Here is a 26,994-nt window from a genome sequence, read left to right on the forward strand (position 1 = left end):
GATACCAGGCAGAACGCTATCCTTAACGTTCTTGTCATCACTTCTGTTATATGTCTTTCTACTTCTACAGCTGCCTAGCTCAGTGCCCCACTTATCCCACTTTGCTTTGGGGATGACAACACCAAAGCCCTATGGAATACTTCGCTGTAACCCATACCAACTGGTTTGCTGTGTACGTTTTCAATGTGTGTTTTGGTTGATATTTGAGTATAACTAACTAGGTATTGTTTGTAGAACGTGGAAGTATGGCACCAAAAAACAAAAGGGGTGCGTCCTCGAAGAAGAACAAAAATGAGCCTCTGTACACTCCCAAAGTTGTTAAGAATGAAGGGAAGAAGGATGTTTCAGACATTGTTCTTGTTCTCGGACTTACAGTGATCTCTTTTTTCATTCGTTTCTATCGATTTTTGAATCCTACCAAGGTTGTTTTCGAGGAATTAAACTTTGTTCGACTTGCTCTTGGCTATGCCAAGAAGTCTTTTGTTATGGATGTGTATCCTCCACTTGCTAAGATTATTTTTGGTCTGGTTGCTGCGTTTACCGGATTTAATGGCAGCTTAGAATCATTGGAGGCTACTGGTGCTGAGTACGGCGACAACATTCCTATTGGTTCCATGCGCTTGTGCTCTGTTGTGTTTGGATCTTTGCTCGTTCCCCTTGCTTACTTTACTGTTCGAAACACAACGAAATCGAAGGCCGCTTCCCTTCTTGCTGCCTCGTTTGTTGCCTATGACAATGGTCTCATTAGCATGAGTCGTTATGTTATGATTGAAATGCCCGCCCTGTTTTTCATTGCAGCTACTACTTTCGCTTGGACTGCATTTGAGCACTGCAAGTCTCGCCCATTGGGCCTTCAATGGAATATCCGCTTGCTTTCTGTCGGTGTTTTGCTTGGTCTCGCTGTCAGTACCAAGCTGTCCGGCGTGTTCACAATGGTCTGGCTGTTGTGCCTTGCCCTTTTCCATCTGTGGGGTCTGCTCGGTGACATCAATACCACCACCTGTCAAATTATTCGTTACGCTGTACATTATGCTTTCGGTTTAATTGTTACTCCCCTGCTCATTTACCTTGCTGTTTTCGCGGTTCACTTTAAGATTTTGACTCGTAGTGGTCCCGGTCAACAGGTCGTGAGCCAAGAGCTCAAGTACTCTTTGGACGGTAATGACTTTGAAGAGCAAATCGCCGAGGTTGCCTACGGCAGCATTGTTTCCATTCGCAATCTCAACCATGAGCGTGGATATCTCCATTCTCACCGTCTCGACTACCCTGCTGGAAGCAAGCAACAACAAATTACCCTTGTACCCGAACAAGACTACAACACTCTTTGGGTTATCGAGCGAGAGACGCCCCTCGAAAACGATACCGGTGTTCCTGAGCTGCTTAAGGATCGTAGCGTCGTTCGTCTTCGTCACCTTGCTACCGGCAGATGCTTGCATTCTCACGAACACAAGCCCTCCGTTAGCGATGTGGACTGGCAAAAGGAAGCCAGTGCCTATGGATTCCCCGGTTTCGCTGGTGACAACAATGATCTTTTCCGCATTGAGATCATTCCCGAGAAGTCCAACAACAAATCTACCGATGTCGTTGAGGCATTGAACACTCGTTTCCAACTCGTACACGTCTGGAGTGGCTGCCAATTGTTCTCTACCCGTTATCACTTGCCCAAGTGGGGTGAAAACCAACGCGAGGTTACTTGTTGTACTTACTGCAACAAACGTAATACGGTTTGGTACGTTGAGAAAAATATTGATGATAAGCGTGCGCCTACTGCGCGCAAGATTGGTTTCAACAAGCCTAATTTCTGGCAAAAGTTTGTCGAAGTGAACAAGCTTATGTGGGGCAAGGATCGCGAATTGGGTGATGGTCATCCTTTCGAGAGCCATGCCTTGAGTTGGCCCTTTTTGATGCGACCCCTTCGCTTTTTGGTTGACGAGCATACCCAAGTTTACTTCATGGGTAACCCTGTTGTTTGGTATGCCGTCATCACTTTTGTGCTTTTCTTTGCTGTCGTCCAAGTTTTGCTTTTGCTCAACTACCAGCTCGGTTATCAAGAATTGCCACGCATCGCTTTCTTCTACGAGTGGAACATGGGTAAGTTTGTTCTGGGTTGGTTGATTCATCTTTTCCCTTACATTCTCGAAAACGACCGCGTTTTCATCTATCATTACTTGCCATCCCTCTACTTTGGTATCATTGCCTTGGCAAACGGCTGGTCGTTTGTCGAAACTGAAGTTGTTAAGAGACGTTCTCTTATGTACGCACTTACCATTGGATTGATCTTGAGCGCAATTACTGTCTATCGTTTGTATGCCCCCTTTACCTACATGCAACCCATAAACAAGCAGACTTGTGGTAAGCTTGAACTTGCTGGTACATGGGACTTCAACTGCAACACATACCTGGATGAGCCCGGTATGTACCAATCCGATGCCATTCATGACACGCCCGCCAACTATGCCAAGGCCGCTCCTATGGCCTTCCACTTTGACACTCTTAAAAACGCGAACCTTGATGACCCTGCTCGCTATAACTTCAAATTCGATATCTTTTTCGAAAATGAGGAAGATCCAGTCGCCAAGGCTCAACAACAGCAGGAGGAGCTTCTGAAGGCTCTGTAAACAATGCGTAACAGGAACTAGCATGAAACTACTAGAACGACAATCATCCTGCTTTCATTCTTTTTGGCACGAATTTCGCACCTTTTGAACTCTCGTCCATTTTCTTCCCAGCAAAATCTAATACACGCTGCCTACATCAATTCATGAAGCTAGCGATTGAATACTAGCTGATTTCTTATGCGACGTGATTTGATTGGATTCACACGTGTCTAATTTATTACGCTCTCAGTCCCTTTCGCGCAGGGTTGGCTAGCATTACAACGATGGCTTTTCCAGCCCTGAAAAGTGCTGAGATAGAGAGTGTGTGTATGCGTGTGTAGTATAACGACTTACATACAACTCTGTAACTAGTTCACTGTGTCCTAATCATTTGTAACAGACGTTAATATTATGATATATGCCTCCAGTGTGAACTGCTTAAATAGCGTGAGACACTAAAAGCTGCCAATGGCCGTATTTTGTCTAGAGTAACAAGACTAGCGCTACTGGTCCCGTACAAGATAAAATGTACTGGTCCGCAAATTCCGAAGTTGACTTGTTTGTGTTTGTTTACACGCGAATAAGGCTCAGGGTCCACTTTTTCCTATCTAAAGCACGATTAGATTTGTTAGTTTACTGGAGAGAACCTTAAACTTCGCATCCACCACGTTTACCTTCTGCACCTACCGTCAACGAGTTGACAGTTTCGGTGATACCAAAACGGCGTCATACGTATCGACAGTTGTCCCATTCTACCGATAATTTACAGCGTTATTCTTTACGTTCTGTGTAGAATTGATGTCATTTGGAGAGAGTCCCAAATGATTGCAGTATATGGCCGGACAATTAAATTTTGATAAAACACCCTCGCAGGAACATGACGAAGGTACGATCCCATCAATAACACTTTTCGTTGTATTGAACGCCCTTCTAATAGCCAGAACTGAATTCGACTCATCAATCCTGCTGGTCTGCATCAAATGATACCCCGATTTCTGCTGGATGGGTGACAACTCTTCTAAAACAGTGTGAACACTGGTGGACAGCCTTGCATGAGTTTTGGAAAAACTGTCTTGTCCATAACCTGCGTGTATGTTGTTGCTCAAGCATTTTTAATTAACTTTTGAGGTTTTTTATACTGTTTGTTGAGAATGGATAACGAACCTACCCTTGTCTTCTCAGTGCCTTACTAACTCGAACAGTCATTTTTCCACCCGGCAATTCCTCCATCAGAAACTGTCCAGTTTCTTGATAATTTTGAGTACATTGTCCACACGTCCCAGTTGCTTGTCGGAGAGCATGGTTTGAAAACAAGATTCATTAATAAAGGACGCCCCTCAGGCGATAATGTTCCTCCTAATGTAAAAAGTTTTGGCCAAAGAGCTTTTTCGCAGACAAGGAAAGAAATAATTACATACGGAGTTATCTGTCTGCTTGTTTTCTACTGTTTACACTTTCATCCAACCTTTCTTACTCGTTTTCTCCCTTCATTCGCCCGGAAACTCATTATCCTTTGCACCCTCGGAAATAGCGTACTTGTTTCTGGAAGTCGCTGGTGTGTCAGACGTTCGCGTGGTCAAGCTTTGCTGAATTTGCATCGACTGGTTGATTCTATTCAAGATTTGGAGTATGTGGTGAATAAAGCTTATTCATCTATCTATACAAAAGAATTACACATATACTTCAAGTCGCCGCGTTCTGAAGTCCCATCCCCGGCGTATGAGAAACGCCATCACACTTCTTATGTCGCATTTTCAGATGTCACGCTACATCAGCTGTCCTGTTTAAAGCAAGCTTATCATTCAGCACTGAAAAAACTACATCCTCTTACTTCACCAGCATTGGAGCAATTGCTTTCCCTGTATCGTCTGCCTTCAAGTGAGCCTGATGCCGAAGAATCTAACTCCTCCTTTAGCTCACCAGTGACGCAGACTCGAGTTCGCCATGTTGCATCATTAAGCAGCGCTTTTGACGGAAGTTCGAGTGAGGAGGAAGCTGCTACTGAAGTACTACTCCGACTTCGGGCTCAGTTTCGTGATTTGGTCGTACTGTGCAAGCAGTTACTTTGCAACATGCTCTCAATTCAATTGAATGGATCGCTACAAGAGGTGCTTGTCTGGGAGAGTGTTTTTCAAGCACTTGCCCGGCTTTCAAGATCTCTTCGTACAACGGTGGGAACGATTCAACATTCAGCGTACGTTAGTGATTATGTTGCTCCGCAAATGGAAGTTACTGAGTCAGACTCAACCACTGCGCGTCGTCGGAGTCTTTGTTTTCAACAAAATCGAGATTTATACTCGTTCACAAATTCTGTTCAACGTGTAGAATTAATTATGTCTTTTATTCTCGAGGGATTCTCACATTTGTTGGAAGAAAAGACAGATTTCCGAACACAAACTCATGCTATTGCTACCTTTGAGGAAATGGGTGAGAAATTGAAGAAACTACAAACTCAATGGGAGTCTTATCGTTCCGTGATGAATTCACTCCAAGCAACGCAAAATCAACTTCGAGTAAAACGTTATTCCCGTATGACCGACGATTCTTATATTGCTTCAGAAGATGAAGGTCTTGCGGAGGATGCTTTTATCTTTGACTCCAAGCGTTTTGGCTCTTTGCCTTCCTCGTGTTCAAAAGATGGAGTGGATGACAGCTCAGCAAGTGAAGACATGTTTATCGCAGCTGAATCGAAACCATTTGTCGGGCATATTGAAACGGTGACCAAGGCGGCGGTTGATGTTGTTCAAGACGATTTAAGTCCGTGTGTCGGGGATCGAAAGAGTACTGCTCTTGATGTTGATAGTTCTCCGGCGCATCAACGTCGGAAATCTCAGTCGTTTGCGATGAATACTTTTACAGTAGTGGATGAATTAAAAAGTGTCTTACCGCAGCGCAAACAGGCGGATAAGACTCATCTCCTTTGTTAATGGCCCTTTTTTCTTTTCTAATATGTATAACTATTAAACTAGACTGAAAAAATATGAAAACTTAATGAAGTTTAGATTGAATGTAAAACATCAAAAAACGCAATGCTCAGCTTGTTTTATATATTAGTCTATTTTACTACAATTATGGTAATGTTTATGTCTCCGAAATAAGATTGGTACCTCTATCTTTCTTAGCATTTCATGTAAACAGACCGTACACCGGCACCTTTGTCCAGAGCAAAAAGCCATTACGTCTGTGAGTTGCACGAGAACTCATTATTTTAGATCATAAAGTCATGTTAGAGCTTCATGCAACCAAAATAGATGACAAGTTTTATGAACAGCAAGCTGATTTTGACGAAACGGATCGACTTGAAGTTGAAGGTACCAAAGTTTCATATTTAAAAAAAGGCCGGGAGTATTGGAATTTCGACTTTTCAGTTGAGCACCAAGCTATTCATGCTACTATTCTTTGCGAGTTTGAACCTGGTACAAAGTCAATTGTCGTTTTACTCGAGGACATTGGTTATGTTTTTAATTTAACCGAAAATTCTAGCGACTATTTCATTGTAAATGTACCTTTCACGGTGAAAAGTGTTTGGAATTCTCCATATGGCGTTCTTTTAGAGCGATGTCTGGCAAAAAGTGAAGATACAGAAAATCCAATGCCTCACATTTTCTGTCTTACAGGCCCGTTGGAAGAACTTAGTTTGGTCGCAACAGAAGGAAAACATAAATTAAAACTTTGTGACAGCATTGTGTACAACACCGAGAACATTGTTGTCACATATAGCGAACGGGATAAACGACTTTCATTCTGGGGATGTTCAGCTGCTGAACAAAATGACCATCAGCTGTCTTCCAAACTAGATAAAAAAAAGCAAGCTGCTAGCGGATTGCTCACGGGAAATGACCGGTGTGATTCATGCTTTTACGGAGTTAATGGCAATAGCAACTTTCTGAACAAACTGGATGACCAAAGCCTGCGGACATCGGTGCTCTTTACTCATCTTGAATCCTTTCCTTTGGCGGGAGCCAAGCATTTTAACTCAATAACAGTAAATGGCGTCCTCGTCGTAACAGTTATGACTCCCTCAACTAAAAAGGGGATATATGATTTTATTTCGTCTGCAGAAGGGCAAGTTGCCCCATTTTTCTTGGATATTGTTCAAATGAACGCGATTAAAATCACTGTCGTTGAGACAAAGCATCTTCGAAAGGGTTGCTGTGCTGTCTGCTAATGGAAAAGTAAGCCTAGAATCTCCCATGTCACCGTCATTGACCATTGCCGGTACATATGTCGCTATGCGTGTTGCAGGTCGTAGTCTGTTACTTACGACTGAGAAAAATGAAGAACGGTACTTGAGTATTGATATTGTATCGTCAAGCACATTGGTCCAGTGGTGTCTAGCTACTATGAGAAGAATTCTTCCTGTCAAGGCTTACGAAATTATTTATACGGGTTTTGTTTATTTGCTACTGAAGCATGAAATGAATGAATCTGAAGCGTTAGACTGTTCATTTCTTTCGTGTTTTTTAACTTTTGCCAGCGTTACCAAGACTGACAGTGAGTCTTTGGAAGATTGCCTCTTTGGTCATATTAGTTTTAGCAAGCTAATCTCACTTTCGTTACAGCTGAAAAACCTACAAGACTATACCCCTTTAAATAATTACCTGGGCCACATTCTTATATGCTTACACTTTGTTTGCGAAGAGATGCGACTTAATTCTACTCTCAGATTGCAAAAGGAACATCTAGCCGAACTGCTTTATCAGTTAGCAAAATGGGTAAAATGGCAATCTTATGTACAATATTATTCAGCCGACGTTACTCAACCGAACCCCGGCTACAACGTAAGCATGAACATTTCAATTGATGAACCTCCTGTAATTCCTTCTATTATGCAATGGCTTTTAACGACTCTACTATCCCAAAAAATCCAACCCTTTCATGGCCCTCAGTACTTTGAACTCTCGCCTAAAACGATGAACTTATTTCCATTGATGCGTTCTGTACTAAGCTTCTGGGACTCCCTTTTGAACCCTGATATTTCGATAACACTTTTGGTCGAAGAAATGGTGCAACTTGGTTTGCAACGGAAGATCATAAATCGTTTCCCGGAAGGTTTGTCTGCCATATTTCAAACAATCCTTTCCATTGCAGCCGAAAATTGTCCTTCTTCTTGGGAGTCTGAAGAGCTTAAGCTTGTTAATCGGCTGGATATCGATAGTTTTCTAAATGGAGAACCTACGCCAATAAACTCTCAAAATGCTGAGCAAGAAACCAAAGAAGAGATTAGAAACATCACAACAAATGTTATTGATCCAAGTTTAGTTGACTCTGATGTCAGAAGTGCAGAGTCCGATTTTTCAGCATTGCTGTTTAGAAACGATAAGCGTATGCAGGAAGTGGAAAAGCTACTATCTTTTACTCGGCAAGTTACAGTTTCTCTTGAATCGTTCAATGTTGGCGGAAGAGATGTTGTTACACGTCAGCAAAATGTCGTTCAAAGCATTGTTATTCGTACTATTTCTATTCCAATTGGAGCTGGAATGATGCGTTTTGGCTCAAGAGACCCTCTCCCTACTGAAGTAATGGTTCCTCAACCGTTCGAATACTCTGTCCGGTTTACACCTTCAAAGACAATAATTCAGCCTGAGAAGGAGTTTTTCAGTAAGAATATTACAGAATGGGCTGAATTTCATGCGGGTGTGGCACTTGGGCTTTCTGTTTGTAAAGATTCTCAGGAAGTGAATACAAGCTGGATCATGTTCAATAGACCAGACACATTAACAACATACCATGCTGGTTTCTTACTTGGACTTGGACTGAATGGCCATCTTAAGTCGCTGGCGACATGGCATTCGTTCGTATATCTAACGAGTAAGCACACGCTGACCAGTATTGGTCTATTACTTGGACTTTCCGCATCGTACATGGGAACGATGGATGCTAAAATTACAAAACTGCTCAGTGTGCATATACTGGCTTTGTTGCCTGTGGACGCCAACGAGCTAAATCTGTCGCCATTGACGCAAACTGCTGGGTTGCTTGGCATCGGTTTGCTGTATTACGGTACTTGTCACCGACGCATGTCGGAAGTCACGCTTAATGAAGTTTTATGTTCTACGAAAAACAATGATTACCATAACGAAGGTTACAAACTTGCTGCTGGATTTGCTCTTGGCCTAATCAACCTGGGAAAAGGTGCTAACCTTCCTGGAATGGCTGATTTGCAGTTAGCTGAAAAGCTGCATCACCGGTTAACGAGGGAATATCCGAATGAAAATCTCGAGACAAGTTCTCCAGGCGCAATTATGGCACTCACATTATTATACCTTAAAACGAATGATCGAGTGATTGCGAAGAAAATTGATATTCCAAAATCAAAATATCTGTTAGGATTCTACCGTCCTGACCTTTTGATGCTTAGAATTACGGGAAAAAACCTAATTCTATGGGATGAGGTTCGAGCTGACTATGAATGGGTGAAGAGCCAAATTCCTGATATCATGCTTCCCCAATTTGACCTTAAAGAAAAAACCATTCTTTCATCGGAGGACTTAATGCTGTATAATGTTATTGCTGGAATATGCTTCTCGCTCGGTATTCGGTTTGCCGGTACTGGAAATACAATGGCACGGGATATCTTGCTCAATTTCTTCGACAGCTTTTTACGTTTATGTGGCATACCAGCGAAGACACACGACGAGAGAGTCACTTATGTGACTATGATTCGTTGTACGGCTGTTGCTGCAATTTCATGTGCATGTGTCATGGCGGGTTTTGGTGATTTAGCTCTTCTTCAACGATGCGATACATGCACGGGAGAATTGAAGTGAGAAACTATGGTTTCCAGATGGCAGTACACATGGCCATCGGACTTTTATCTCTTGGTAAAGGAACATGCTCCCTTTCCGAGACAACCTGTCTATTGCCGCGTTACTCATATCTCTGTATCCTCATTTCCCAACACATCCTCTTGAAAACCATATGCATTTACAAGCATTTCGAAATCTTTGGGTCCTTGCTGTGGAACGTCGTTGCCTAATTCCCGTCAATCGTGAAAACGGTTCTCCCTGTGTCGTTCCATTTAAGCTAGTTACCGTTCATCAACAAGTACAAAAGGTGGAAGCTCCTGTTCTGCTACCTCCATTCGAGGAGTTGCACAGCCTGGAAAGTTTAAGTGACAAGTACTGGAAGTTTAAAGTCGATTTTTCAAAAAAGCGAAATGTTGAGCAAATGAAGCGTTCACAAGTAATTGCGCTCGTTCCATTTACACAGTCCATTACAGAGCAAGGAACACTTGTTTTGGAAACCAAACAAGACGAGGCAAACGAGTATCTTCAAGAACTTCTTATTGATAGTCTCGCCTTCAAGGAAAACAAATCCATCCTCAGTGACGTTGTTAACGCCTCTACGGGAATGAGCCAGCGACACGCATTACAACTTTCATTGCAACCTTCCTACGACGAAGATGATCGCGATCAACTTGTCAGCATCAGAATCCTTATCCAATTCTTTGAGGCATGCTGGACCGGAGTTTTGGCAAACAAAATGAATGGTCGGCAGTTCTCTTTCCTGTCTCAAGAATTTGCCGAACAGCTCAATATCCAGCTGTGGCAACCCTTCCTAAACGACGATGAAAGCTCGATTGTATCTCATTAACTTACTCCGCACAACTCACCAATTTCCCCTCCTCCATCCGGAACGCGACCCACTTGCTCATCAACATTCTTATTCGTACTTGCATTTATGTTGTCAGTGACATCACGAAAATAAAGTTTCTCGGTAGATTTAAGGTGACTGCTATAAGCCAATTGACTTTGTCTGGTGTACTTGCCGACCCCTCTGCGAATATGACGACATGTGATTGCCGAAATTTTCTGAATTCCATTGTTTCAGGTCGCTAAATTCGTTAAAAAATCAGAGAGATAGTCAGAACAGTTTTAATACACATATTATTTATTTTTTTTAGTTTTTATTAATTACTGTTTTCTGTCTTACTTTCTTGAAGTTTTCTCTTGGAGACGAAAATCCTGCTGCATGTATGACGTTTGAGAACCGGAGAGCGGGGTTCCTAGAGACGTGATTGACTGGGGCCGCAAACGTGACGTCAAAACTACGCATTGGCTTATCTCATCGCAGTTGATACGAATGATAAGCAAAAAGGGCTTTAAGCAGTATGACGGAGGTCGACGCAGCTATGACAACATGCTATAGCAGATTCACCCTCCCATTTCCACGGTTTACATAGACCTTAGCTTTAGCCAGCGTGCACCAGCTCAAGCAATTCAACTGGATAAAAGAAATTGTTTAGTGCGTAGAGGAACTCAGAGAAGCGTGTACACGAACTGTGAAAAAAAACGGCGTGAATTGGACAACATACAAAGGAGTTACGAACATAAACAGCAGGTCTTAAGAAACCAATGTAAAAAAGCCTTTGTGGATAATACAGAAGCCATGGAGGTCAAGTACATGTCAGCTAATAGCGGAATACGTGAGCAACAGCCCTTTGAAGAGGGACGGACTCAAAAAAAATACGAGATGGCTCCTCATGCATGGAATGAGGATACTGTTCCAAATCGAACCGATACGGAGGAGGGGAGGTTTAATGAAAAGAATGATGAACTGGTGATCACACCAGAGGAGCTTGAGAAGCAACGGCAACGAGAAATACGCGGTGCTCGTATTATGCCTTTACTCGATCTCCAACGAAAAAGAATTCGGCCTCAAACACATCAAACGAAGGGACGTTATAACATGGAGGATTTTTCGTTTTCTCGGACTCTCGGTACGGGTTCGTTTGGCCGAGTTCATTTGGTGCAGTCAAAACATAACCATCTCTTTTACGCCATTAAAGTGCTCGAAAAGCGAAAGGTTGTTGAAATGAAGCAGGTGGAGCATTCGTGTGATGAACGACAAATCCTTTCGCGTGTACAACACCCGTTCATCACTATTCTTTGGGGCACATTTCAGGATGCACGGAATCTATTTATGGTAATGGATTTCGTGGAGGGCGGCGAGTTATTTTCTCTATTGCGGAAATGTCATCGGTTTCCCGAGCGAGTTGCTCGATTTTACGCTGCAGAAGTTATTTTGGCACTCGATTATCTGCACCACAACCAGATCGTGTACCGTGACTTAAAGCCGGAAAACCTTTTGCTTGACCGTGGTGGACATGTCAAGATTGTCGATTTTGGCTTTGCAAAAAATGTTTCTCAAGGAAACTGCTTCACACTCTGCGGAACACCGGACTATCTTGCTCCCGAAATCATTTCCTTGAAGCCCTATAATAAGGCCGTGGATTGGTGGTCTCTGGGCATCCTATTGTTTGAGATGTTGGCTGGATATCCTCCGTTTTACTCAAACAATCCTATGAAATTATACGAAAACATCCTCGAATCTACAGTGAAGTACCCTTCACACTTTTCTCCCTTGGCAACAGACCTTATTTCTCGGTTACTGCAGCGTGATCTATCTAAGCGGTATGGTAACCTAAAGAACGGCAGCTTAGATATTATTCTTCACCCATGGTTTGAGGATATCAACTGGGAATCTATCCTTACTCGTAAAGTTGAGGTACCTTATGTACCGCCCATCCGTGCTGGCACTGGCGACTCGAGCCAATTTGAAGTTTATGCTGACGCCCCTCTTGATTATGGAGACAACACGTCGCCCCAGTTCACTGAGTTGTTCCAAGACTTTTGATTGTTCAAAAAGTTACACTACTTTCGCACTCTTATCTTTTTTTGTAACGCTTCATGACTACGCATTGCATTTTATTTCTCTCTCGGCAGCTCCTATGTGTGTGAGCTTGTATCTCGTCAACATAGAATGTTTTCTTTTAATGGTTTACTTGCAGCGTTTGAGATAGCGGGTACATTTTCTTTTCCTTTTTTGTTTCCACTCAGAAGAACATTTATACTTGACAGTTATTTGGTAAACTTCCTTTTCTCTTCTTTTAAAAGTCAGAACATTAAGTGTCTGTTTTTCGTTTATTCCTGTTTCACGCTTTGCTGTACTCATTAATTTGGAAGAATAAGCAGAGCAATTGACTGTGACAAAAAATAGCGGCATTTTTCTTGCTTATTTTTTACACGTCGTTCTGCCTTAAGGAGGGGCTGCTATGAGTGGGGCAGGAAATTGTCCATTTCCTGCTAGTCCAATTGGCTGGTAGAGTTACAAATCAACATATTCAACTTCTCGTTGCGGAGAACGGGAATTTGACTTCACGCTGTACAAACCAAGTCTTATTGTGGGGTCTATCTCCCCTATATTTTTCGAAAATTACTGCCGTGCCGGAGGAGCAATAAAATCAAAAACTCAACCATAGCGGTTGAAATTGGAGGAGGATCTTATATACTTACCATTTAATGAAAGCTGCGATATGAATTCTCGATAAAACTCGAGTCAACTCTATGTTTAATGAAGTGATGACCACTGAGGTCAACAAGTGGTTGCTTATTTACGTGGCATCCCTTCTATCGAGTGACATCCTTGTCCTTCTTCTTTAAGAGCTAATTTATTTCTCGTCTAACACGCCCCGCCCCCCTTTGCTCCATTTAAAAATGTATTTCTCAATTGCCGAAGAAATGTCATAGGAAATTTACTCAACCTTCGTCATTGCCTTTCTACTTAATGGACATGTTTTGTAGTAGTGAGACAGCCCCGTTACACCTTAATAATCTCCAACCCGTACAAATTAGGAAAGGACTATGTTGTGACAAACCCACACACAGCTTTATCATCACTATTCATGTTATTTATACATCTCTCGTCGAGTAAGAAAGAGAAAAAGAAAGAGAAAAAAATAGACAGAAAATGGAAAACAGCAATCAACCAAAAATCACACACCAGTGGTAAAACCAACAAACGTCTAAAGTAATAGTATGTCTCTGGGTGTTTGGAACGGAAATAAGAACTCTACAGGAAATCCATCATCATTACAGATACGCAAAGCTGGGGGAGGGTAGTAAGCTGAAGTAGATGGATAATTTTTGACCATTGAGCACGGGGTACATACACAATTTGGTAGGAGTGAATGAAGAACATAGACAGTATTAGCGGTATAATGAACGCATACTTTTAAGGAAAATGAAGTAGCGTTGCGAAATAATAGATGCACTGAACACGTCATTATGGCTTGGTTCATACAATTTCCTCCCATCCTGCGACAGCTCCGCTCACTAAAGCTTTAGGTTCTTCCTTTCCATGAAGGTTTTGAACGCCATTTTCGCGAAGGAACTGAACAGAAGCACGGACATTGATGTCCATAGCAGTATTAGGATCTGCCTCCACATTCACACGAAATATGCGCTTCAACAGTGTCGGCGAGACAAGATGCACATCGCTTTGGGAGCTGTGGGCGGTGCCGTGGAAGATGAATAGACGAGAAAGATGAGGAACCTTTATCGTGGCAAGGCGTTCCTGTTTCATAGCTCCACTCTCTTCATTTTGTTGTGTATCAATGCGTGTCCAATCACGCAAAGCGGAGAAATTTTCAGTCCAGTTTCGGAACTCATGTGAAATGATAATAATGGTTTTGTGTTCCAGTGCGGAGACGTTTAATTGCACAACGGGAAGCATCCATATGTCATAAAGCATGAGACATTTAACATCTTCTTTTGTGGGGTAACCTTCAATGGGAGAAGGTTCGGCGTATCTGGATATGAAAACAGAGGTTGCTGCTCCGAAGGAATGCCCAGCAAGCATTATTTCACCTTTTCCCACTTGCAAACGGTTGCGAAGTGCAAGGAGAACCGGTTCATAGTGTGTTGCACTTGTAGAAAATTCGACTGGCGAGCCGGGCCAGATAGCACCTTTCTCATTTATGTTACGTAACGCCCGGATGGCAAGCTGAATTTCGCGCAAACGAAACAGGAGACGATGTTGTTGCTTGACTTCAGTCTTCTTAGAGTACAGGTCACCAAGGTCATGATAGTTAATGACGTGTGGTTTCTCATCTGCGACGGCAGGGTCACGAACTGTTGTTATGATTGCAGAGTGGTCACGATGTTCCATTGCGACCACGACAATACCATAAGCAGCAAGACTTCCACAAAGCGTAGAGTATATGTTGCGGTTGCCCATCAAACCATGGGAGAATATAACAACGGGCAGTTTCCCGTTATCCGCCGGCAAGCATAATTGACCATCGTAAATAGGGAGAGTCGTATTGGCAAAATACAAGGAACATAAATGAAAAGCCATGCGACGAATGCCCTTTGATTCTGCAGGCATTCCCTCGCGGAAGCACGACCAGTACTCATCGTCACGCGTAGAATGTGGTTGGTTGGGATCGATGGGATAAAAAATGCGAGCTTTTAACGTCTCCATGGGTTCAATTGTGTCAAATTTTAAACGGAGTTCCGATGGCACACTCAGCTCGAACACAAACGAACCGACAGGCAACGGTCCAAAGTAGGAGGGCAATGTAGTCTTCATGATTTATCTGTATAACCAAAACAGCAGAATTTCAAGAATGCCTGGTTTCAAAATGTGCGTCTCGCTTGCAGCTGAAGATATGAACAGCAGATTAGGATTAATCGAGAAAAATAGTAATAAGAACAGGACAATTAACAAAAGCACTGTATGCACTGTTTTAAACCAATTCTAATGGGCAATTTCAGTAAATGGATGTCCAAGAAGCCACACAGAAGTTGAAGAAAAAATATAAACAAACCAACAGAGATCGAGGGGATGAAGTAACAAGGCGGAACGTACAGAGAAAGAAAAGGATGAACGAAGTGAAATTAAAATGCTATTCCAGAGAAGATAGAAAAAAGAAATCGTGTGCACCAACCAAAATTTCCGACTTCTCAAGCAAAACGATTCTGAAAATTTTAGAACAGGAATCAGCTGTTTCAATGAGCCAAGTCAAAAGCACTTTGTTGAAACAGCACCCTCGAGCTGTCAATTAGTAAACGAACGATCAATTGCCAAGCAGAAACGACCAAATGTCGGAAAATATGACGCCGTTAAGGTGGGAGACGCTGCTTGTGTTACAGTTACGTAGTGAGACCCTCCGAGTTTAGTGGTGAAGTTTGTCGTATGAATGAGAGCACAAACAGAAAGTAGGTACACGCTGCTGTTGCTCGTTTAGTTAACGAATGAGAACGCAGTTTGAGACGGGGGCCAAAGGGGCAAGAACAAATCGAAAAAGGAAACCTAGTCGCGAGGGAGTTTCGACGTTATGTGATGCAACGCAGAGGCAGTTAGCAATTTGTCGAGTGTGAAGGTCTGCGTTAAGTGTCATCTGAAGGAGGCAGACATCATTGTTTGTCACACCAACTTGATACCGATGGTCGCCGCCATCTTGTCTAGAAAACTCCTGAATTAGCAGCCTCGGCATCGCGTGTGCCGAGTTTGGAGAGACTCACTACGCTAACTTGTCGCTGAGGCGAAAAGTAGGCCGACACATGCGACGAAATTCGTCGTCGTTTGTTGCTTTAAAATTTTAGAGCCATCATTTAGCGAGCACGACTGACCTCTCTTGAAGCGGCATGATATCATAAGAAGGTTGACTGATGGGGAAACGTTAAAGTGAATAAGAGATGTAGATATCGAAGCCCGAGGAGCAAAGGCGAGCGTTTTTAATCGGAGTTGGCGATGAAACGATGTGTGTCGTAGCAATGTCAGCGACAGTATAAGTTTGAAAGGCGAATGAGTGAGGTGTGTTAAGTCATTCAAATGTTTCATGAACTAGTCATTTTCAACTTCCATAGCTGAGCCTTCTTGATCTGTAATCGGGGTCGGCTGCTGACCATTCCGAAGGTACTCATCCAATTCTCGATCTAACTCTTCAGTTGTTTTGGGAGGCCGAGCACTATGGACGCGTGTACGGCGCCGAGAACGTTTTGTTGAGATTGGCAAAGGAATACGATCTCCCTCAATACGATCCAAAAGTGTGGGTCGTCGAGATGCGAGTAACTCGACATGCAAACCTCGATCTCGCAACATAAAACCGTTCAGTTCTGCCACAGCCAGCTTCGCATCTTCCTCTTTTTCAAAAGCGATGGTGCATCGGCCCTCGGAACGACCAGCACGATCGAATTTCATCGACACATTTTTTACGGGAGCAACTCTGTCGAATACCGTCTTTAACGTATCAGCTTATGGAACAGAAAAAAAAGGATTGCATAAAGTATTCCTTCAATAAACTGGCAAATTAGTCGCCGTTTACTTGAAACTTACCTTGAGTTCTTCTTCAGATACTTCGTAGTGAATATTGTCCACTGATACAAGACTAGTAGCGTCTCTGCGAAACATTGTTAGCAATAACAGCTCTAATAAGCAACTTTTGGACAAAGCAAAACTGGTTTTCGTCCAATTGGTCCTGTTTATTATAGTATGCGTACCTTTTGACGCGTTCAATCCTTCTAGGACGCGATTCGATCCGATCCTGACTTAAATCATGCTCCCAGCGCTGCGTATCATCCTCATAATAATCACGTCTTCTTCCAGCACCGCGTCTTCTTGGCTATAAATGAGTTTAGTAATTTTGTTGCCGAAGACGCGTCAAATGTCCACAACTTTTTTTTCACAATTGTGCATTTCCTTACGCGTTTAAACGTGTAACTAGAAATGGATCACATACTTTCGGTCGAGAGTCTTTCTTTTCAATCCTGTTTGAGCGACCTAGACGCTTTTCCGGCTTCACGTGAATTTCGTTAAATTACATTTCCAAAGATTACCTAGGACAAAGCTCCAATGGCAGTAAAAGAGTATGAAAACTTACACGTTCTTGTCGTATAATCTCATCTAGGGACAATTCTAGCGACATTTCAACTTGCACTGAAGACAATCGTTTTGGTAAAGGGGAGGAGTCGTTATCCTCGTTCCTGCCCCTTTCGTATCCAGTCATGCTGCATGTGGGAATGTGGGGGTAAATTGGTTTGTATGGGGGTATATGCACCCCCACGTTTCTCCGCTTCCTACTTACTAGCCCTTCTCGCGCATTTGTCCCTACGATATACGTAAACTGTTGCCATTAACTAAAACACTAAATTCGGTGTTGAAATTAGTATACCTGTATCCAGAGGCTAATTTGCTACTCGTTAATATAGCATTTGTCAGCCTTTCTCCTATTTGAGGAGCGTAATTCCTGCGAACTAGAATTAATTGGATTCGCAAAGTCCGGTGCGCTTTTATTAAATCCGCTTGAAGAGTGCTGTGCTGGTATACCATACAAAATGGATATTCAGAAACAAGGAACGGCTCTTATGGAGCGCGTTTTTATGGGGCCCTTAATCGTCGAATTGCGAATGGTCTTTAAACAGATTCGTCGAGCCATTGAGCACGAATTTCAGTACTTATTAAGCTCGTCAAAAAAGCTTATGGAGAATATGAGTTCTGCGGAACAAATTGATCGTGAATTGAACACTGCATTACAAGGTATACAGAAAACTAGGTCAAAGGTACGTGGCTTTTCACTCGGTTAAGAAATTGCAGGAATTTTGATGGAACGCTCATTTTTGTGCATTCCTTATTCTTTATCTTTCATCTCTTCATGTATTAACGAAGAAATAGCTTAAGCGTCTAGATGAAACTGAGAAAAAATTATTCCGCAGTATCCGAGAAGAAGCTGAATATTACGGTCGCTTAGACTCCATTACATCCATTGATTCGCCCCAATTTCGTGAATGGTCTTTACAGCGTACAGAAAGACACATCCTTCAGTACATGCTCATGCAGGATATGTATCCCTCTGCGGCCATACTGGCAAAACGTTTGGGAATGCAAGACAATTTTATTCTCGACATCTATAGTCGCAATTGCCGCATCGTGAAATCGTTAGAGGATTGCGATCCAACAGAAGCCCTTGCTTGGTGTGTAGAAAACCGGTCTGAACTCCGGAAACGGAAGGTGCATCTTGAGCAACAGATTCGGATTCAGCAATACGGGAGTCTTGTACGAGAAAACAAAAGGCTTGAAGCAATCCGTTTCGCACGGAAGTATTTCCCCCAATGCTACACAGACGTACCTAATGATATGTACGGCATGTTCGGTCTCCTTGTCATGTCGCCCGCTACAAAACAGAAGCCATATCGAGTACGCAATAATTGGCACATTCGTTTGATTTTTACTAATTTTTGTTTAGAGTATATTCAAAGGGCATACATGGTCTCATCTTGCTTGCGAGTTTCACGACACATACTATTCCATGTACGGAATACCGTTTTACTCATCATTGGAGCATTTTGCTATGGCAGGGCTAGGTGCTCTAAAAACAGAGTGTTGTGAGAGTGATGTTTATGCACCCCGTTCATACTCCGAAACTCAATGTCCTATATGTTGTCCCTGGTTTCACCAGATGCATCCATTTATCGCAAATGCTCACATATCAAGGACAATGTTGATTGATAGCTTAACGGGAAAGCTCCTAGATGTGAATCAAGATTTAGTGGCTTTTTCCAATGGTCAAACATACAGTCTACGGAGCCTCTTAAATTGGAACGAGAAGCTAAAAAAGACGAAAGGTTTCGTTCAAGACCCAAAATCATGCCAAATTGTCAGTGTTAACTCTTTACGGAAGGTGTACATTTTGTAAAACAACGAATTGAAGCTACGTACTCTTTTTAGAATGCCCTTAATGACTAATATAATTATGAAACGAATCGCCAGGTGCGTATTGACGCGTCCTACTCTTGAAATTACGAAGTTTACCCTTTACAAATACAATAGCTATTATAATGAGTGAATGAATGTACAGAGAAAGTAAACCTAGATTTGCTTGCGTTCACGTTCAACGTGAGCGCGGAGAATCCTCTGCTTCTCGTGTAAACTCCGAGACTTCTTGTTCTTGGCCTTATGCTTCATCATCATGAAGTTCTTATTACGTTGCTTGCGTTTGTTTGATAAACTGGTGGGCATGAAGCCAGAGCGTTTGGAAGCGTACTTCTCGCGACCTTCACGACCCTCCATGACACTTGCCAGACGTGCTTCACGATCAGCCTTTTGCTTTTTGCGAGGACCCTCAATATCAATGGCGTCAATAACATCATTTGTTTTGGGCAAACGTTTGGGACCATTAACCAGACGCTCGACGCCTTCTTTTTCGCGAAGTTCTTCTAACTTCTTTAAGTCAGCGGGTGTAAGGATAGTTCTGACAGCGATAGAATTGGCCAAGTCAACGGGTTCCTGTGAACCAACTTCAGGCTTCTCTGTTTGGAGTTTTTTAGAATTTCCTTCTTCACCATCATCATCACCACTGTCGGATATACTAATCTCGTCGTCGCTGTTAATATTAATCCAACCCTCGCTATCTGAGTCTGAAGATGAATCGTCGATAGCTTCCCATGCCTTCCAGTCATCTTCGTTCTCCTCTTCACCGTTTTCGGCTTTATATTTCTCAAGAAGATCAAGGCCTTGGATGCCCTCGACAGTATGAAGATCTTCACCATAGCGCAAAGGCTTTCTCTCCTTAAATTCCATAGAAGCCAGCTTGCCGCGATCTTTCCGCTTCAACATTTCAGGAGCAATATCACGATACAGAGAAAGGAGACCACGACTAGCCATCATGACACCTTTATCTTTGCTTGACTTATACTCGGTCAAGTCTTGCAACAACTCGGGAGTCATGGCAAAAGGCGCACGGGCACAGATTTCGCGAATACCGTTAATACCGGCGCAAACAACTTCGCTAGCAACACCGCTAGTGACAAATTCATCTGCAATCTTACGAATCAAGGGTTCCAGTGTGTCTGGGGGAACAAACTCATGAGAAGCTTGAGCAGCACAGGCGAGTATTTGAGTAACATCCCTTTGATGAGGAGTCATGTACTTCATCATATAAGAGTACAGACCCAGAACAATAAGTCTGTGTGATCCGACAAGACGCGAAAGCAGTTGTAGGACAACCAATTTATGCTCCAATGGAAGTTTGCGTTTATTTCCGCTCAGTTGTCTCTCATACAAATCATCAGCAAAACCTTGAGGATCATGCAAAAGCTGAAGAGCAGGGAAGTTAACGTTAATAGGAGGTGCATTTTTAAGACGTTCCTTTCGCTTTAACGAGGCACGTGCTTTTTGCATTTGAGCTTCACGAGACTTGCTTTTCTTGTTAATATTGGATTGATGAAGAAGCTTCTTCAAGTCGGGACCTTCGTCCTCATCACTATCATCTTCAGCATCCAAAGAGTCAACACCCAAAAAGAAATGAATACCAGCAAGCATAACCTTTGTGTTCGGTGAGAGCGCAGCCGTCTTCATGATTTCGACAGCTCTGGCGTCACCGGACCAAATCTTTCTTCGCCAGAGATCCTGGACCAAACGGACGGCCCAGACACCCATCATCTCGCCAACAGTGTACTCCTTCTTCTTGTTTGTGTAATCGGCAACCTTTGATGTCACAGTTCCCGCATTTTCAACCATCGTAAAGAGAGCTGTTTGCACAACCTTGTTAAGCTTCTCATTGCGGGACTTTTTGTTTTCGTTACGAATAGTCGTCGAGATTTGCTCGTAAAGGTTCTTGCGAAGGGCCTTAGACGTGTTAACATTGCTGTTCAACAATGAAAAAAACCATTTCAGCAGTGTAAACGATGAAATCACTGTTTTGTTTTTCAGCAACACAAGCGACTGAACAATCTTCTCGGCAACATCAGGATGAAGTTGCTCATGGTTTTCTTGCAAGAGTTGTGCAAGCTCGGCAGGAAAGTTTTTAGTAACATCGTGATAGTGATTGCACGTTTGAGCCAAAAAACCAATCAAATTGGCAAACTCATCATCATCTTCACCAGGATTCACGAGGAAGACCTCCCGAGCTGTCTGATAATGATTCCATTGCTGCAAAAACTCCTCCCGGTAAAGTTTCGGGTCTCTTTTAACTAAGTTTTGCAAGTGAGGCAAATTGTTTGGCAACACTGCCGCTGTTCTTCTTCGTACCATTTTTAACGCAAAAAAGAAACTGTTTTATGTGTGCGACCTGTAAAGAAAAAAAGAAATAAAAATGACCTTAAAAATTCAAAGCTCACAGGTAAATAATGAAATTTAATGTGACAAACAAAAGAGTATCAATGAACCCAATTCCTAAAGTGAATAACCCAACCGAATGAACCAAATACAATAAAAGAAAAAAAAAAGATTAAAACCAGCGACGACTCGTGGGAGACGAAAGCTTCTTAACCGAGGCCTCGATATGATACGAGTAACAAGGTCTTTGTTAACCTTGGCGAAGAGACGCTTTTATATGTCTTTAAGGAGAAAAAATGACTTCCCCAGTAGCGTTGGTGGCGGCTTGGGCAAGAAGGTTAGTCCGACCTGGTAGACGGCAGCCGATTGTTGTTGAAACAGCACACCAGCCAGTCAATGGGCGTGGTGGTTGTTAGCACAGAGCAGGTCAGCAGCTACACTCGTTAGAATAGACAAACTCGTCCCTATAACAGAAGACGAATTCGTGTAAAAATGTCAAACGAAACGCAACAAGATGATTACGATGCAGAGCAGTTGAGACTTATGGAGGAAGTCTGTATCGTTACTGACGAGAACGACAACCAAATTGGTACAGGCTCTAAGAAAGAATGTAGGAATTGACGTTACACAGACTCAAGAGCTTGAAGCTGACGAAGTCATTTAGGTCATTTGATGGAGAACATTAACAAGGGTCTTTTGCACCGTGCTTTTTCCGTTTTCTTGTTCGACGAGTCCCATCGTTTGCTTTTGCAACAACGTGCTGCAGAAAAGATCACTTTCCCCTTGCTCTGGACGAATACATGCTGCTCTCATCCCTTAGACATTCCTTCAGAACGTGGTACCAACTTCCAAGAGAACATTCACGGCGTGAAGTGTGCTGCAATCCGTAAACTCGATCATGAATTGGGTATCAAGGCAAACCAATTGCCCATAGAAAAGTTTCAATACTTGACTCGTATTCATTATCTCGCTCCCAGCAAAGGTAAATGGGGCGAACACGAAAGTAAGTTCTAGACAATTCTCTACTGTTTGTGAATTGTAGTTAACCGTTACAGTCGATTATATCCTCTTCTTCATCGGCAAGGTGGACCTGGACATTAACAAGAACGAGATTGAGACTTATAAATACGTGACCGCTGATGAATTGAAAGCCATGTTTGCTGATCCTAAATGTTCCTTCACCCCTTGGTTCCGTCTTATTTGTGAGAACTTTTTGTTTAAATGGTGGCAGAGTATGGACGATTTGAAGACATTTGAAGATGATAAGATTCATAGAATGAATTAATTGAAGACGTGCTCACGTCCTGATGGAGTGGTTCCGTTCGATTTTGATATTGATATACGACCAAGGTCACTCTCAAAGTATATTCAAAAACATAGTAAAGCCATTAACGAAAAAGCTTATCCAGGACCGGGTTGAGTAACTTGAAGTGCGGATACATTGTTTTATAAGTTCATTCTTGTTATTTTCCGGATATGAGACATTTGGAAAAGGTTAGTGAACCATATTAGGAGTCGTCAACAAGGTCTACTCATTTCCAATTGTACTGCTAATTAATCTTAAACGAGCTATAGTTACCCGTACGCTTGAACACTTTCTACAATAATCGTAGCGTTGTGAGTAGGAAAGGAGTAATGCCTATTTCTCATCGTTTTATAGACAAAGTATTAAGCTTTTTCTCGCGTAGCGCGTTTTAATTAAGCTGACGCGACCAAACCATGAAGGAGGGTCACACCGCTTCGAAAGCCCTCTCCCTTTACCACACAGAAAACACCAGGAAAATATGTCTGGATACGACCGTGCATTGTCGGTTTTTTCGCCTGATGGCCGTCTTTTACAAGTAGAATACGGACAAGAAGCTGTTCGTCGCGGTACCACTGCTGTACGTGCTCCAAATTTGCAGTGTTTTTCTTACGTGCATGTTGACTAATTCATCTTTGGGTTATAGGTCGGTGTTCGTGGTGAACGAGTTGCAGTAATCGGTGTAGAAAAAAAGACAGCCGCTAAGCTTCAAAACAGTAGAAGTTCACAAAAAATTGGCCTTGTTGATGATCACGTTTGTTTGGCTTTTGCCGGGTTGAACGCTGATGCTCGTGTTTTAATTGATAAAGCTCGTGTTGAGGCCCAATCTTACCGTCTTAATCTCGCAGACCCAGTTACGGTTGAGTATATTACGCGTTATGTTGCCGGTGTTCAACAAAAATATACACAAGCTGGAGGTGTCCGCCCTTTCGGCGTGTCCACTTTAATTATGGGTTTTGACGTTAATGACACAACACCTCGCTTGTTCCAAACGGAACCAGCAGGTATCTACAACGCTTGGTATGTTTATTTGTTACGAAACCACCAAGACGGTGAAGACTGCTGCAGAATCGTTTTAGGCAGACCTGCTTCTTATTCTCAATTACTAACACCATGAAGGAAAGCTACAGCCATCGGACGTTCTGGTAAGACGGTTCGTGAGTTTTTGGAGCGTAACTGGAAGCCCGACATGAGTCGTGACGAAGCCATTCACTTGACCGTCAAAAGTTTGCTTGAGGTTGTACAAACCGGAGCAAAGAACATCGAAGTAGCTGTAATGGAACCAGGAAGCGCTGTTCAGTTCTTGCCTTTGGACACAATTGAAGCAATTGTTAAGGATATCCAGGAAGAAAAGGAAGCGGAGGCAACTCGCAAGAAGAATGGCGGTCGTGTCGGTACATCCGGTGCTGCTACGACTCAGTAAACTGTGCTTTTATTACATGTTTTCTTCCTCATGACTCGCTCCAATCGAATTGCTTTGGTATGCCAAGCTTGCTCATGTCAAAGTGACAATGGTGCAGCCCAAAAATATAACGGTTGTATCTTTACGACGGAAAACGTTTCCCATATCATTTCAATAACAGAAATACAGACTACGAATTTATGTCTTATTTACGTAAACCAAAAACGAGAGCTCCACTGTTTGTAGAGGGCTTTGCTACTGTGATGGAAAGAGCGACGTAGAAAGTTATGGGGAACATAATTCAAAGTTTTTATTATGAGAACATTGATAACGGGGGGTTGTGTTTAAAATTAAATAGGAAGGATAAAACAGTTACACAGTCGAGGGAAGAAAGGGCGTTGTTCATGGAAGCAGTGTTTTCGACTTTCCAACCACAGGTGCAAAACAAATGATGGAATGCGGTTTCACACGTGTGGGTATAGAGAAGCGAACATTTTTTTGCTCGTTGGTTGGCTGATGCATTGGGAAGGCGGAGAGATGATGAAAGACAAGTTCTATGCTTTTTGATGAAGAGCTTAAAAACGCTCCTCCAAGAAGGATTTGAGTTTGTCTCCAACCAGATTGCAGCCATTCCGGTAGATTAAGAAAGTGTCATGTCCAAAGAGACTTTTTTGTTCGTCTAACTCGTGATAATGAACATGCTTGTTGCCTGCCTTTCTCAAGCAGCGAGCGGCTTCACGCTGGCAGTTGACGGGCATCAGGTTATCCGTACGGACACCCATAACAAGTGTGGGAATGTCACGCAGGGGTCTCATGCCCTCAACAAGATCATCCTCTTCAATGGCACCCGAAGACCGCTCGACACCGGCATCATTCTTAGACTTAGCTTTTGATGCAGCGGCGGATGATTCCAATCGGAAGTTTTGTGCATCGACCTTGTACATGTTTTGAGAGCGCTTGTAGGCCAAAGTTGCTTGCTGCGAAGCTGACATGTCAAACATATCCATGGCCTTCGAGATGTAGAGCAGAGAATTGGGATCGTACTGTGTGCAGAACTTCTCGCCAGCATGGTCCAGATAGGTTTCAATGAGGAAATCTGGGCACAAAGCAGGATCCGCTGATGGATCAGCGCGACGCATTCCAAATCGTTGCTCCCATTCAGGACCGGACCGGTATGAAATGGTGGCTACTTCACGGGCCAGCTTCATACCAACGTGGGGAGGAACACCGTTGTAGTAGAAACCGTGGTTCCAGTGAGGGTCGTTCATGAGGATTTGACGCTGGGTGAAACGCAAGGCAATGGAGTACGGGTGAGAACGAGCCGCGCCAGAAATGCTAGCAATGCGACCCACACGATGGGGGGCAATGGCGCCCAGAGCCAGCGACTGCATTCCGCCGAGTGAGCTACCAACACTGGCGTACAGCTTGTCGATTCCAAGTTTATCCAAAAGATGCGTTTGAGCCCGGACCATGTCGAACACCGTTATCGTCGGGAAGCGAGTGGCATAATGACGGTTGTCGCTCGGGTCAATGGAAGCAGGGCCGGTACTACCGTAACAGCTACCAATAACGTTCGTGCAAATAATAAAGAACTTGTTTGTGTCGAGATCCTTTCCTGGACCGATGAACTTCTCCCACCAGCCGGGCTGTGTGTTCGCTTCGTGTGAATGTGCATGGGAAGAGGCGGATAATCCTGTGTGCAAAAGAATAGCGTTTGATTTGTCTGCATTCAGACGGCCCCAGGACTCGTAAGCTATGTCGAAACGGGGGAGGACACCGCCGTGGTCGCACAAGAAAGGCTTGTTGTACTGGAAAACCTTGTAACCAGAAACGATTTTGCCATAAATGGGTTCTGGGCCCGATTCCACTGGAGTGGCAGGCTCTTTGATGGCTGTTGCAGGCTCCTCATTACGGAGAGCAGAAGGTGTGGTTTTTGCAGTAGAACGGGTTTTTGTCATTCCTGGTTTGCGAGAAATAAAACCTGCTTCCTGAAATAGTTGACTGCGCTCCTGGGCCCTGTCGACACAAGGGAACGCCATCTGAGGGTTGGTGCTGTTCCAGCGACGCCACGCCTTCACCTGGAAAATTGCTCTTTTTGCAGTGCAAGTCCTCAGCATATCAATGAATGTATTAGTCTGTGTTCCTGTGGTTCAGGAGAGGAGTTTGTATGTTTTCTGGGGGTTCTGGCTACATCTTTGCCTTTATAAACCGATTGCGTAAATGAGTTGCGAATGTCGTTATGTTGATGGCGACATCGTGCTGACAAAATCCTAACCAACTTCCTGAGCACGAATTTCGGTAAATCTGATAAGGTCAGCACATTTAGGGTTTGTGGAGGTACTTTTGAATGTTGTTTACTGTGCAATGTTACAAATCCGGCTGTTATTCATCCGGCTTAGCTTAAACGGAATATAAACACGCTCCAGACGGTTAAAGTTTTTAGATTCCGTTTTATTCGCAGAATCGGACCGTTTAGCATCAGCAATTCTGCGGTTAACGCGTTTTCTGACGCGTTTACGGACAAATGTTTCTACATGGAATGGAAACTTCCCCTCCCATTGCCTGCCGCAGATTGTCAATGATTAAGACACTCTGCGGTCGAAATCGTCGTTTCTAACTCGAAAATAAGGGCGAATGAACTGCTAAATCATGCTTCTGCTCCTGTTAATGTCGCTGGTTAAGGCAGAGTTATTACTTCCCAAGGGGGAAACTTTATTTTTTCGCGTTGCAGGCCCCACGCGTAAAGGAATATAGGACTTGCCAATTACGTGATGGCCAAATGCCGAATTCAAGGGTGACGTAGTCTGAGAAGCTAGACTGCGCAGTAGCGCGCAGCATCACGCATTAGCACA

The 26,994-nt window shown here is 43.2% G+C and overlaps 11 protein-coding genes across 11 annotated transcripts; 7 read left to right on the forward strand and 4 right to left on the reverse strand.

Moving 5' to 3' along the window:
* Positions 1–126: 126 nt before the first annotated feature.
* Positions 127–3,069, forward strand: SJAG_04316 (O-mannosyltransferase Ogm1). Its single transcript, XM_002175394.2, has 2 exons — positions 127–185; positions 235–3,069. The coding sequence occupies exon 2, from the start codon at positions 246–248 to the stop codon at positions 2,616–2,618; it is 2,373 nt and encodes a 790-aa protein (XP_002175430.1). The 5' UTR covers positions 127–185; positions 235–245; the 3' UTR covers positions 2,619–3,069.
* A 98-nt stretch (positions 3,070–3,167) lies between these two features.
* On the forward strand, positions 3,168–5,721 carry SJAG_04315 (myosin binding vezatin family protein). Its single transcript, XM_002175393.2, has 3 exons — positions 3,168–3,483; positions 3,539–3,687; positions 3,800–5,721. Exons 1-3 carry the CDS (start codon positions 3,432–3,434, stop codon positions 5,522–5,524), a joined length of 1,926 nt encoding a protein of 641 aa, XP_002175429.1. The 5' UTR covers positions 3,168–3,431; the 3' UTR covers positions 5,525–5,721.
* Positions 5,722–5,820: 99 nt separating this feature from the next.
* On the forward strand, positions 5,821–10,193 carry SJAG_05329 (anaphase-promoting complex subunit Apc1; the record flags this gene model as incomplete). The annotated part of the gene is made up of 3 exons (XM_002175392.2): positions 5,821–6,650; positions 6,727–9,266; positions 9,532–10,193. The coding sequence occupies 3 exons, from the start codon at positions 5,821–5,823 to the stop codon at positions 10,191–10,193; spliced, it is 4,032 nt and encodes a 1,343-aa protein (XP_002175428.2).
* Positions 10,194–10,714: 521 nt separating this feature from the next.
* Positions 10,715–13,685, forward strand: SJAG_04312 (AGC/PKA protein kinase Pka1). Its single transcript, XM_002175391.2, has one exon. It carries the CDS (start codon positions 10,989–10,991, stop codon positions 12,234–12,236), a length of 1,248 nt encoding a protein of 415 aa, XP_002175427.1. The 5' UTR covers positions 10,715–10,988; the 3' UTR covers positions 12,237–13,685.
* On the reverse strand, positions 13,677–14,972 carry SJAG_04311 (PAF family phospholipase A2; the record flags this gene model as incomplete). Its single annotated transcript, XM_002175390.1, has 1 exon — positions 13,677–14,972. One exon carries the CDS (start codon positions 14,970–14,972, stop codon positions 13,677–13,679), a length of 1,296 nt encoding a protein of 431 aa, XP_002175426.1.
* A 1,257-nt stretch (positions 14,973–16,229) lies between these two features.
* SJAG_04310 (THO complex subunit) lies at positions 16,230–17,310 on the reverse strand (the record flags this gene model as incomplete). The annotated part of the gene is made up of 5 exons (XM_002175389.1): positions 16,230–16,625; positions 16,722–16,785; positions 16,886–17,007; positions 17,125–17,181; positions 17,266–17,310. The coding sequence occupies 5 exons, from the start codon at positions 17,308–17,310 to the stop codon at positions 16,230–16,232; spliced, it is 684 nt and encodes a 227-aa protein (XP_002175425.1).
* Positions 17,311–17,446: 136 nt separating this feature from the next.
* On the forward strand, positions 17,447–19,229 carry SJAG_04309 (ubiquitin ligase complex subunit). Its single transcript, XM_002175388.2, has 3 exons — positions 17,447–17,944; positions 18,057–18,578; positions 18,628–19,229. Exons 1-3 carry the CDS (start codon positions 17,720–17,722, stop codon positions 19,075–19,077), a joined length of 1,197 nt encoding a protein of 398 aa, XP_002175424.1. The 5' UTR covers positions 17,447–17,719; the 3' UTR covers positions 19,078–19,229.
* Positions 19,072–21,773, reverse strand: SJAG_04308 (SDA1 family protein). Its single transcript, XM_002175387.2, has one exon. It carries the CDS (start codon positions 21,411–21,413, stop codon positions 19,251–19,253), a length of 2,163 nt encoding a protein of 720 aa, XP_002175423.1. The 5' UTR covers positions 21,414–21,773; the 3' UTR covers positions 19,072–19,250.
* Positions 21,581–23,044, forward strand: SJAG_04307 (isopentenyl-diphosphate delta-isomerase Idi1). Its single transcript, XM_002175386.2, has 3 exons — positions 21,581–22,047; positions 22,102–22,440; positions 22,493–23,044. The coding sequence occupies exons 1-3, from the start codon at positions 21,930–21,932 to the stop codon at positions 22,720–22,722; spliced, it is 687 nt and encodes a 228-aa protein (XP_002175422.1). The 5' UTR covers positions 21,581–21,929; the 3' UTR covers positions 22,723–23,044.
* A 75-nt stretch (positions 23,045–23,119) lies between these two features.
* Positions 23,120–24,505, forward strand: SJAG_04306 (20S proteasome component alpha 4 Pre6). The gene is made up of 3 exons (XM_002175385.2): positions 23,120–23,320; positions 23,387–23,760; positions 23,860–24,505. Exons 1-3 carry the CDS (start codon positions 23,222–23,224, stop codon positions 24,161–24,163), a joined length of 777 nt encoding a protein of 258 aa, XP_002175421.1. The 5' UTR covers positions 23,120–23,221; the 3' UTR covers positions 24,164–24,505.
* Positions 24,428–26,789, reverse strand: SJAG_04305 (homoserine O-acetyltransferase). Its single transcript, XM_002175384.2, has one exon. It carries the CDS (start codon positions 26,257–26,259, stop codon positions 24,718–24,720), a length of 1,542 nt encoding a protein of 513 aa, XP_002175420.1. The 5' UTR covers positions 26,260–26,789; the 3' UTR covers positions 24,428–24,717.
* Between the last annotated feature and the right edge of the window lie 205 nt (positions 26,790–26,994).

The sequence above is a fragment of the Schizosaccharomyces japonicus genome (genome assembly GCF_000149845.2).
Source record: "Schizosaccharomyces japonicus yFS275 unplaced genomic scaffold supercont5.2, whole genome shotgun sequence".
Lineage (NCBI taxonomy): Eukaryota > Fungi > Ascomycota > Schizosaccharomycetes > Schizosaccharomycetales > Schizosaccharomycetaceae > Schizosaccharomyces > Schizosaccharomyces japonicus.